General features: G+C 43.7%; 1 protein-coding gene across 1 annotated transcript; it reads left to right on the top strand.

Moving 5' to 3' along the window:
* The first annotated feature begins 2,167 nt into the window (after positions 1 to 2,167).
* Positions 2,168 to 12,453, top strand: LOC135479566 (uncharacterized). The gene is made up of 4 exons (XM_064759455.1): positions 2,168 to 2,362; positions 6,021 to 6,176; positions 9,194 to 9,274; positions 11,903 to 12,453. Exons 2-4 carry the CDS (start codon positions 6,104 to 6,106, stop codon positions 12,070 to 12,072), a joined length of 324 nt encoding a protein of 107 aa, XP_064615525.1. The 5' UTR covers positions 2,168 to 2,362; positions 6,021 to 6,103; the 3' UTR covers positions 12,073 to 12,453.
* Positions 12,454 to 13,069: the final 616 nt, after the last annotated feature.

Raw genomic sequence — 13,069 nt, 5'->3', positions numbered from 1 at the left:
GTCTCCCGACTTCGAGGCGGACGCTCTAACCATTAGGCCAAACATTCATGTTTTGGTCATGTCTTAGGTACAGAGCTTAGTTATAAGATGTGCACCGCAAATCTTTTCAACATAGTATATAAACGTTACAAGCATGGATCTACCCCGAACGCCGCCATATTTATTTTGAATGTACCAAAGTCACAGTGTATTATTGCAGGATTACCCTTATCTACTACCTAACTGTATTTTGTCTAATTTATGCATGTAAGAAATTAGAAAATAGCGCCATGCACAGAAGAGTAGAAAACCTAAATAATACTGGCTTTCAAGTTTGGACAGGTGTTCGTCTTTACTAATACGGGAAATATGAATATGGTATTCGTTTTAGCTCCGCACAATACATGGTTTTGATAAAGGAATTAGGACTTCGCGTGATGGACTTGACAGTGAAACCTGAAGCTGACCGAGGCCGAGGTGTTAAGGGGATTGAATCTCGCTATATACAGTTCTTGAACGTTGGAATTTGCAGGTCTCTCGCATTCATTGTCTGGTGACAGTAAGTGATCGATGCTTATCGTTTGGTCGTTACACAGCCTAACCTTTGTTGAGTTTGTCTTCCACTAGGGTGGTGTACATCATGTGGGTGCGTTGGACGTGGTGTTGGTTATGAGTAAGTTACCTGTGGTTTATCCCATGCAGGCGCGCTTGTTTCCTCGCTCCATTGTATTAAACACAGGTTTTCTAAACACGCATGCTTTCAGATTCACCCGTACACAACGAAACAGCGGTCAGGAAAGCAAGCGAGCTGCTGCACCATGCACCTAGGAATATTGGATTTATTTATTTATTTGATTGATGTTTTACGCCGTACTAAAGAATATTTCACTTACACAACAGCGGACAGCGATATGGTGGAAGGAAAGCGGGTCGAAACCCACAGCCATCCTGCCGGTTACCGGTGAGAGGCTTTTGGCCCCCTCGGCGAATATTGGATAGGCCTATTGGTGGGTTATGTTTTTGTCTGCTCTAATGGGAAACCAGCATTTCCTTGGCCGTGATGACCTGCAGGTTCTTTTAACAGCTTGCTGGAAGATGGACTTATATCGTCAAATCACATAAATAATTTTGCAACAAGAAAGCTTGTATGTATTAACCCTAGTACTCGACCCACTGGAAACTCGACGTTGCTTTTCAAAAGCATTCAAAATTTTCTTTTCATGTAAAACTCAACGCGGGGCCTCTGTGGCCCACCAATGCGGTCGACGAGAGTTCAGCTCATACATGCTGGCTTCGCTTCGGCCGTAAGTTTGATGGTCTGTGAGCAACCTGCGGATGGTCGTGGGCCTCTCTCTGGATCTGCTCGGTTTCCTCCCACTATAATGCTTGCCTCTGTCGTATAAGTGAAATATTCTGTATATAAACATTGTGGTAAGATTTAAAGAGTTAAAAACTCTCTGTTGGTTGCCTAGAATGAGTAAGAATGAGACCCATGTACATGAATTAAAAGGTCTGGGTTGATTTTTTAATTCATTTATTTGATTGGTGTTTTCGTCGTACTGAAGAATATTTCACTTATTTGACGGCGTTATGGTGGGAGGAAACCGGACAACGAGTCATGTTTCCTTGCCCTAACCTCTCAGCTTTAAGCGCAAGGCGAGCCACCGTCATGTAGCTTTTTCAAACAAGTCTTGGGTATGACCCAGGGGCTAGTTGATCAGAGCTCAGTTTAAAATCCTAATATACCTGTTTCATTCTAATACAAATCAAATGGCACTTTGGACTAAAGTTGGCACCGAGCTTAAGCCAAAATATACTCTTGAACACATGACCCCAGCTCTCCCGACTTGGAGGAGGACGCATAACGATTAAGCCACCGAGCTGGTCCTCTCATACTGTACGTGTACACATATAGGCCAACATGCATGTACACGTATATAGTGCTCGTGCGATGTGACGGATGCGGATATGTAAACAACAACTGTTAGGAAGCAGAGCGTGACGAAGTTATTCACCGCACCCTGATCGCCAAAGTAAACGACGCACACGTACAGGTAAGGTTTCATGTGTGGTTTACATTCACGAGAGGTTTTGGTTTTCATTGGGTGACAGAACTATTATTCCTCTGTTGTGTAGGTTATATAGACCTCTGCTGATTTGTCAGCACTTGCTAGGGTGTAATCTTTCATGATTATAGGGCGTATTCAAGTGTAAATACTGTGGCATACCCTTAGCCTCTTCGGGTACGATACACAGATCATCACATACACACTGAATTGGCCTGCACATTAACACCGATGTAAGACGCCAGGCTAGCGCGATGAAGGATTTCTGCCACTGTGTATAGCCTATCCCAGCGATCGCAAGACAGCTTACTCACGAGGTAACGCAATTCGCCTGTACCTGGCTAAAATTTCCTCTCACCATAAGTCAAATATTCTTGAGTAAGGCGTAAAACACTAATGAAAAATTCATGAAATTACACTTGCGGTGAAGATTTATGGGTGGAGATATCCAGGCAGAGACTGGGGTAAGGGTACCACCACCGTTCCTCAGGTAGACATACATGTACAGGTAAACAGCCATTCTTGAGAAATAATGACATATACGGAAGCTTGGGCTACCACTAGCACGCTCTCATTCTACCTTACCTTACAAAGGTTACAAAATAGAAATATTGCGCATACCTTAAATGTATATCATTCTGCTGTGTTGGTGCTTTTTATGCCCGGGAGTAAAAGATTTTGTTTTTGTGGTATGTATTTAAAAAATTGTTATGCGGCTGTGTTGGTGCTTTTTATGCCCGGGAGTAAAAGATTTTGTTTTTTTGGCATGTATTTAAAAAATTGTTATGCGGCTGTGTTGGTGCTTTTTATGCCCAGGAGTAAAAGATTTTGTTTTTGTGGTATGTATTTAAAAAATTGTTATGCGATATTAATTGGGGTGGGTGGGTGTTAGAAGAGGAGGAGGGGGGGGGGGGGGGGGGTAGTGGGTGGCTTGGGGGGGGGGTGCTGGTGGTTGTTGTTGTTTTTTTTGTTTTTTTTTTGTTTCGTTCTTCACAAGGAAGGCAAATTTGGGTAATAAAGAAATTTCTTCAGCGAATACAGAAACAACCGGTTCTGTGTAGCTTAAACATGTGGGTATATATTCACACCTGGTACACATATGTATATAGGCCTGTGTATGCATGGAGCTTTGCGTCATACTTAACAATTTTTCGGTCATATGATAACGAGTAACCATTAGGTGCAATCCACACATGGTGCAGTTATTTATTTTCTTTTTTTTTCCTTCTTCCTTTTGGAGAAATTGCTCTTTCAAATAAGCCTATATCTTGATGAACAATTAGTCTATTTCAAAGTCTAAAGTCCAAAGTTTAAGTTCTGTTTAATGGTTTATTCTTTTAACCGGAGCCTGATTTTCGTTTAATATGGCATTCAGATGTACCTGTTAACGACATAGCACAGAGTAAAGCTCGGCAAATACGTGTTTAATCACAAAATATGTGAGCTGGAAAAACGGAGTTGCTTTTAGTTGCCTATCACCAGAGGACTTGTCGATTGAACTACTTCCTGAAATATCGTGAAACTTAATATCATGCTATGAGAAATGATAAGGTAGACCTTCTTAAGATCTTATAAACATCTCATTCCACCGCTGGATCGCGTCACAAACACTCGTGTATACGACACAACGACGGAATCGCTCCGTGTAAGCATACTCTTTACTGCGCATGCGGCGCTCTGACATTTTCACGATATTTCAATGTCAGTAGCTGAAAGCATTCCATTTCTAGGAACACCGTGAAATCCACGACACGGGGCAAACCACCTAATATCTAAACATTTCATAGTGTTGTGGTATTTCAGTGAATGTCTTATCTCTGTTCTTCTCACCATAGTTTTAGGTCACACATGCGCACTTGATGGAATTGGGCGGAAGATTTGCCTCCGAACTGATAAGTGAAGGAGCACTGATTGGATAATACCGACACACGGGCAGTTACGTTGTTGATTACATAATGAATTTGTGCACTGCTAGTTTGCACCTAGTGAAAATATATCAGAATTTTCTCAGTTTTGGACTAAACTTTTGCCCGGTGTTACTACTAACCCCTCTGTACATTACCAAGTTTTCAAAATATTATGACTGCCAGCGCTCACCGCTCCTGCTAGGTTCAGTGATGTTTTCCTGGGTCATTGCCCTGCATGCGCTTATATATTGTTCAGACAAGATCAAGTCAGGCCTACGTGTTGTGGGCCATGTTACCACGCGCAATAAAGGATGGGTGGGGGGTTGGGTTGAGGAGGGGGGGGGGGGGGTTGGAGGGATATGTATTTTGGGAGCTGAAGTTAAGTTTACTACATAAGTAGTAAGGAAAAATGAAAGCGCTGGTGTAACCTGTAAGCTGCACGACAGCGCTCATGTAACTGGAATAGGCACGACAAGGTGAACGGATTCTGATCCTCATTATAGCCACTCAGCCAGCCGTGATCAGTCTGGCACGAGCGATATGCCGACGACGACCTGGCTCTCGTGACGATACAAGGCCCACCTCTTCCCCATCGCCGCACTACCCTCAGCTCCTTCTCCCACCCCCACCCCTTGCCCCTTGGGAGATCAATTCGGTTTATGACGTGGGTTGAAGGAAGTTTTGTGACTTTATCGTTTTGTCGTCCAAATATGGTATTGTTGAGGCTAGCGTAACTATACGTACATGTCGGGTTTATATACATTGCAAAGGCCTTTGAACTACCGTTAAATCAAGCTTTAGGCTTGTACAGCTGCTGACTGCATAGGCACTGGACGGTACGTAAAGAAAGTATACACTGTAGCTTGTCCTCTATATAGGACGGCAAAACAGCTCTAGACGGTCTAGACATTCGTTTGCTTTAGGTGGATAAACCAAATGGCACATTTACATGTAGTTAAGAGCAAAAGGCGGAAGAGATTAGCGATGATATTCCAGGTTGGCGTAACTGTGCACGTATAGAGACCTGTACACGTATGTGCGTCTTACACGTACATTGAACACGTATGCACACTTGTACCTACATGTATATACCTGTACACGCACATGTAAGCATGTTATGTACTCTCGTTCACTCTCATATACACGTACTCTCAGTCTCTCTAATAAACATGTACTCCAAGGAGTAACCACGGCCGAGGAGATAACCAGGCCATCAAGGCGTAATGACCCAGGAGCCTCTCACAAATGCGGTTTCTGTGAGTTTAAGTCCATCTCATGCAGGCTTCCTCTCCGGCCGCACGTGGGAGGGTCTGACAGCAGCCTACGGATGGTCGTGGGTTTTGTTCCCATCATAATGTTGACCGCCGTCGTATAAGTGAAATATTCTTGAATACGCCGTAAAACACCAATCAAATAAATAAATAAAGTAAAATCAAATACTTCATGTATTAAGTGGCTAGTTGAATGTTATTAGCCTTCACGCGCAGTTATTTCGGAGAGCACTTGACATCCACGATTGTTTGGGACCTTGACACAGCGCCGATGTAAACCAGGCCAGACCTTTTAAAGAGATACATGAAAATTGTTTCTAAATGTACGCAATATTTAGGTCAGGGCTAGAAGCTTATGTACACATGTGTCCCCGCTAATCTCATGGACTTTGTCATTAACAGCCTAATTGATAAGTATATACAACTTCAATTTCTTATTCCTAACATCTCCAACTCGTTCAGCAATCCCACGACATAGGACACTAGAAACTGTTTGGAAAGTCAAGTATTTCGCCCGAAAGCATTTCATCCAGGAATCTTCTCGGGTAAAACTAAATGTTATTGCTTTATGATCTCGACTCTACACTGTAAGAAATCATAGTTTCCAATATGGGCTTTGTGTGCCTTTATTATGGGAGTTGAATATAATGAGCCTTCCGAAAAGGGATCCTCAAGTCATCAGGTTTTCGTAACGGGTGAAGAAAATTAGCTTTTACATTTAGCAAGAAAGGTGTTTACTCGAAGAAAAGGACATCACGGTATTCAACAGTTGCATTCCCATAAATTTATCATTGCAGAGGAATCCGTTACAGATTTCGTCAAAATAACACGGAAGCCCGAAAGCATGTAATGTGTGATTTTGTAAACGCCACACCAGGAAATGGCCTCGCGTATCGACGGAAACCCGATGTCTGGTGGGGGATTTGATCCAGGGCAACTCAAAAGTCTTAAATGTGAGTAAGTATGATGGATTAATTAACAAGGTATCCTTTAAATTTGAGTAATGCATGATGGTAAAATTAACACGTTATGCATACTTGATTTGAGTATAAATGTACTTATTTATTTGATTTGATTGGTGTTTTTACACCCTACTCAAGAATATCTCACTTCTACAATGGCGACCAACATTATGGTGGAAGGAAACCAGGGCAGAGCACGGGGTAAACGATCATCCAAGTATGTATGTATATGTATATATGTAGGCTGTGTATATATGTTCGTGTGAGTACCGCGTAAAACACCAATCATATCAATAAATGTATGTACATATGTACGCACGTACGTATAGGGTTTAACATCGTACTTAACAATATTTCAGTCATATGAACACGAGAAGTCATTAGGCATATGTTCATGTACTGTGTCTTGTGGCCGACAATACTGGGTATGACGTCCAAACCCAGTCACAATATACTCACAGCAGACGTAACAGCCAACCTACTCACAGTATACTGACACCGGAAGTGGCACCCCACATGGTCGCATTATCTGAGTGAGCTTGAGGACATTTGCTCTTTAAATTAGCAGGTTTTGCATTAAACACGTAACTAAATTGTCAGTTAGTGCTTTGAATGTGAGTGCATATGGTGGTAAACTTGGAAACATTGTACATATGATATTCAAAGATCATTCAAATCTGAATGAGCGATGGAATGGTAAGATAGTGAGTCAGATCTAGTTAACAAGAAGTCTGTATAGGGTGTGGCTACTAGAATGTTCCGAGATTCGCGCTATCTCAGATCTAGTATGGATCAAGACTTTACAGAGAGTTGTTTCTAGATTTGATTGTAGGCCTATTGAGGTTGGTGATGTTTCCGATCTAGTTAGCGGCAAATCTGCACGTGGAGTTTTTACTGGATTTGATTATACTGAGGTTGGTGTTACTTCAGGTCTAGTTAGCGACAAGCCTGTGTGCAGAGTTGTTACTAGATTACATTGTAATGAGGGTGAGGTCATATTACAAACTTTAAACTGGTACTTGTTGCTGCATCGCTTGGAGCTCAGAAGTGACAGAATAGAACAAGGAAACAGGACTGGTTGCCCGGTGGCATTATAATCATATATTATAACAGTGTATAGTTATGGGTACAAACTGCGCCCCTTTTTTGGCCGACCTATTCCTGTTCACATATGAATACGACTATGTGCACAAACCATTCAGGGGCAATCCTCACCAGGCCCGATTTTTCTCAGTCACTAAACGGTATATTGATGATCTGCAAGCTTTAAATAATCCATATATGGCAAAGGTGGTGAAAGATATTTATTCACGTCTGGTGCATTTAAAGGAAACCACAGACTCTCCAGATGGCACACCTTATCTGGACATTTATTTGCACAAAGACCAAAACGGTTTGCTCTCTTGCAGGCTTTACAGCAAGACGGGTAGTTTCAATTTAGACATTACATTACCCTCACTTGGACAGCAATATACCGAAGGGTCTGCATATGGTGGGTACATATCGCGTCTGGTAGCATGTGTTAGATCCTGCGTGTTGTGTGACGATTTCAATCAACGCCACTGCAAAAACTGGTGTACCAAGGTTATTCCATCGAACGCCCTCACTCCAACTTTCTAAAGTTTTACAGTGGGTATAATTCTCTTGTAAGTAATTATGAAAGAACATCTAGAATCACTGGCGCTCTGCTCCATGATTGTGTTTTAATTCCACTTAACCCGACGCTAGGGGCCGTGCATTCATCGTGTTGATTCAGGCTTCATGTTGGATATATGAACACTTGCAATTAAAAATCGCAACTGAGATACGTATTTTGTCATCAGAAACTGATATTCCGTCATGGTGCACGATTTGAATACTGATTTCACGCAGTCGCCTAAACCATACCTTTCGTCTTTTCAACTTCATTGAAAATTGTTAACTGCTTCTCTTTGCATGTTTCCATCCTGTTTTCATACTTTATATACTTTCTTGGTTCTTTGGTTGTTTGTGCTATACGTCGTTTTGGGAACCGGTCTCGCGATTATTGACCTGAAACGTCCTAATTGGTATATGAATGTCTGTTTCAACGCATAGATTCGGCGGCGGAAGAACTTTAGCGGTATGGTGTCGCACTGTCACAAGAAGTCACAGTAAATGTACACACACGTTATGACTCCTCGTCGTCATATGACTGAAAAGTTAAGTACGACGTAAACTCTACGATACACGCCGGCTAAGGTCACCACCGTAACGGCGATTTCACGAAGCGATGACACGATCGTACCATCGTACCATGGCATCGCCCTCTCATGTTTCATCAAAATGCATCCATACCCAAGTAGCTTATTTGGTGTACCCAACTCATTAAGCATTACTCAGAGCCTTGTTTTGGTACTCATAGATCAGGAGAGGAGTGGTATATAGAAACACTACACTAATACATGTTGATGTGTACCTCACAAACCGCCAGTTTTAAAGTGCATCAGGGTGCCTACACTGGCTTAGATGATTAAAGCGCTTCGGGCCAACGTGTCATCTCTTCGTGCCACCGTGCCATCGCTTCATGCTATTGTATCATCGCCTCGTGTCGTCGTACCATCGCCTCGTGCCATCGGGCCATCGCCCCATTGCTTTGTGCCATCGTCCCATCGCTTTGTGTCATCGTGCCATCGCCGATCGATGGAACGATGATACGATGATGACCTGACCCGGCCCTAAGCATGCATGCATCATTGTATCATTGTTCCATCGTGCCATCGCCGATCGATGGAACGATGATACGATGATGACCTGACCCGGCCCTAAGCATGCATCCATCCATCCATCCATCCATCCATCCATCCATACATACATACATACATACATACATACATACATACATACATACATACATACATACATACATACATACATACATTTATTTATACATTCATACATACTCTAGATCCAGTTACCGACAAACCTACCGAGTTGTTACTATATTTGGTTGTAGTCACATTGAGTTGTGTCCTCTTGACATGTTCCAGTGTACCTGGACGCCGGGGGCAGCTTGGAGGACCTCGGCCTGCCCACCACGACGTTTGACTATGACAAGGTCGCTGATAGAAGTAAGTAAAACCACAGTTGCAAGAGCACCGAACGTCCAACATCTACATGTACCCACCCTATTTCCATTTTTTCATGGTGCCTTAGAGTGCATTCCTGCATAAACCAGGAACCTACTGGTAGGCCTGGTCCCTTTGTTTAATGCGTTTTGTATGTTAAATGTGATTACAACACAGAATTTTGAGCAAATGTAGACAAGTGAAGTGTAATAAATTGCAACTAAAACCATTTGCAGTTTTTAAACCTAATGTTGAGTAAGACATTCGTTTAAATTGCTATTGTATAAGCATTTACAAAAACCGTTAGAGTAAAACCCTAAAGTCACCGGTTACGTGATGCGACCATTTGTCAATTGTCACTCTGTCCCCGCTGCCCTGGTTTTACTCTCTGCGCTGTCAGTTATCCTATTTAAGAATTGTCGGGCTTGTCTTTTTTCACAAACACCTATAGACGGGACGATATGGGCAGTTTCCAGTCCAAACTGATCAGACCCAAATAACAGAGTTACTCTTCATGAGCACAACTTCCTGTACAAATTGATCAGACCCAAGTGATAGATAACTATCCATAAAAACAGTTTCCAGTCCAAATTGATCAGACCCAAATAACATAGTTACTATTCATGATTACAACTTCCTGTACAAATTGATCAGACCCAAGTGATAGACTACTATCCACAAACACAGTTTCCAGTCCCAATTGATTAGACCCAAATAACAGAGTTACTATGCATGAGCACAACTTCCCCAACCAATCAGATCAAAAGTTACAATAAACACAAATTCCAGTAGTGAAAGAAATCCGGAACATTGGCCATGGCCTATTGCCCGGATACATCCACTTACGGATATACAGGATGAGACTCAAGCGGCCTCGGGGTGACATTTCAGATGCGGCCTAAGGGGAACATTCGCGCTTGCACCAGAGGCCTCAGGGTGACATTCTTGGTGCCTCTAGAAGCACCGGAGTGACACACTAGGTGCATCCAGAGGCCTCAGTGACAATTCCTCTGCCTGTAGCGGCCTCACAGTGACACTTCCCGTGCGTCCAGCGGCCTCAGGGTGACACTCTAAGTGCCTCCAGAGGCCTCAGGGTGACAATTCCGTTGCCCCCAGAGACCTCAGATTACATTCCCGGTGCCACCAACGGCCTCAGAGAGAGAGAGAGAGAGATGTTCCTGGTGCCCTCATGGGTTTCAGGGTGACACTTTTGATACCTACATGCAGTGGCCTCATGATGACACCTCTGGAGCGGCCTCTCCCGTTGACTACAGTGGTCTTGGTGTGATACTTCCGATCCCTCCAGCGGCCTCAGACTCACACTTCCGTTGCCTCTAGCGACCTTAGGGTGACACTCCTGGTGCATCTAGCGGCCTCAGAGTGACACTTCCATTGCCTCTAGCGCCTTCAGGATGACAATGCCGGTGCCTCTAGCGGCCTCTGGCTGGCCGTACGTGGGAAGGTCTGTCAGAAACCTGCGGATGGCCGTGTGTTTCCCGCGGGCTCTGTCCGCTTTCCTTCCAACATAATGTTGGCCGCCGTCGTATACATGCAAGTGAAATAATCTTGTGTACGGCGTAAAACACCAATCAAGTGAATAAATTTACTCAGTTTGGCACTCCCGGAGCCATAATCTACATAAGGGTGACACTTCGACCCCAGAATGACACTCCCTGTAGGTGTGCCCTCAGGGTGACACTGTGACGGTGTTTCCATCGGCGGCAGGGTGAGACTCCCAGTGTCTCCAGCAACGTAAGGGTGGCATTGTCAGTGCCTCTAGTGCCCTCAGGGTGACACTGCCTCTAGCGGTGCTTCTAGTGCCCTCAGAGTGACATTTGCGGTGCTTCCAGCGGCGCCAGGGTGAGGCTCCCGGTGTCTCCAGCAACGTAAGGGTGACACTACCAGTGCCTGTGGTGTTCTCAGGGCGACACTGCTTTTGTTTCTGGACTGCGGCCACCGGGTGACAATTTTGCTTGCGGCCTCAGGGTAAGACTCCTGCTGACTCCAGTGGCCGAAACTGTAATACCCCCTCTTGCGGTACTTTTAACACCCTCAGGGTGACACTCCCTGTAGGTGTGCTTCTAGTGTCGTGAGTGTGACATTCGCGATGTGTCTCAGGGTGACATTCCTGATGTTTCTGGACGGCGGCTCTAGAGGCCTCAGAGTGACACTCCCGCTGTCTCCAGTGGCCTAAGGGTGACACTGTCTCCCGCAGTGCTTCTCGTGCCCTCAAGGTGAGATGTGCGGTGTCTCCAGCGGCCTCAGGGTGACACTCCCTGTGCCTCCATCAACGTAAGGATGACACTACCAGTGTCTCGAGCGGCCTCTGGGTGACACTCTCTCTGGCAGTGCCCTTCGGGTGTCAGTCCCGGTGTCTCCAGCGGCCTTATGATGACACTTCCGGATGACACTTCCAGTGCCCCTTCCAGAGCCTCAGGTGGTGTCACAGTGATATTCCCGTTGTCTCATTATTTTAGGTCGCTCATGGAGAATTAGAATGTGACTGTTCCGAATATGGTTAAAGATTCTCTGATATTTCGTGTATTTAAACCCCATCGCGTATTACAGCATTGGAGATCACCTGTATAAGTATCACTACATAATATCATTGTTTGTAATTGTTGTTGACAGATATCGATGCTGCTCTTTGGGTAATCGGTGTGTTCTGGGGCTTTGTGGGTTTACTACTTGTGGTCCTGCTCTGTATCGGATTAAAGACATATTGCCGTATGTGGGCAAAATCCCAGCGCTTGTCGACCGGAAGTGAGGACATTGTTGTGTTGGTGATGGAGAAACTTTGAATTAACGCCATGTACGTAGAGCAGCAGTGATACAGGGAGCAGTGACAAGAACGTTTAATTTGACATTGTGGAAAAAATTTAGGACGATTTTTGTACTCTGCTGTCAGCATGAATACGAACGTTTTGACCTATTCGGGTATATAATGCCGGATGATGAAGAAATATGCTTAGGTCAAAAATGTTTCATGCAGGAATTTGGTGGTTGTCAAGGAAACGTCCGAATGAACACATGAATTCATGAACGGCAGCATGGATTGCGGCTTTTCTCGTGTCGGGGTGACCGTGACGTTAGCTGAACATAGGATTGGGTACATGAAAGCAAGCTGTTTGGAAATTATGACAAAATTACATTAAGCTGTGTACCTGGTTTTACGGTCAGTTTTACTTCAGAATGAATCTTAATCTCAGGATTAGCTGTAAAGTGCCGGTTGTGATGTTGTTTATCTCCCCAAGTTGCCAGGCTGGGTAAGGAAGGAACAAGAGCAAACTGGGCGAAGACGCATGGACAATTTTCATGTTTAGCAGAAACAGTTAACAATTTAAAATTCCCTTGAGTTTGTTTTTATGACGTTACTTTATTCTTATGAAGATGCAGCCAAATATACTATGCAGCTGTACATTTATATGATATGTAATGCGGTTAGTTTTTATTTATTGCTATCGGTTTATTATTTTTTCACTGAATTAAAAAAAAAATGTTAGGAAAATATAATGCACTAAAATTTTTGCTTTGTATCGTGGCTTTCATTGACATGTCAGCCATTTCATGACGTGTCTCCTTGTAACAGGACATTCCAATATCGACATAACCGTACTTCAGTCTCCCTGCAACACCAAACTGAAGATATTCAGCAAAACGTATCCCGCAGTTACAATATAGGCCTATCTGACACCGGATCCAGCAGATCCTTGTTCCAGTATTGGATTGCTTTATTTGGTGAAGAAATATCGCCAAAATATTAGGGCCTAAAATGTGTGCATCCTGCATACTGAAGAT

The sequence above is a fragment of the Liolophura sinensis genome, chromosome 12 (assembly GCF_032854445.1).
Source record: "Liolophura sinensis isolate JHLJ2023 chromosome 12, CUHK_Ljap_v2, whole genome shotgun sequence".
In the NCBI taxonomy this organism is placed as follows: domain Eukaryota; kingdom Metazoa; phylum Mollusca; class Polyplacophora; order Chitonida; family Chitonidae; genus Liolophura; species Liolophura sinensis.
The sequence above is the reverse complement of the archived record's forward strand: the minus strand, read 5'-3'. Positions and strand labels throughout refer to the sequence as shown.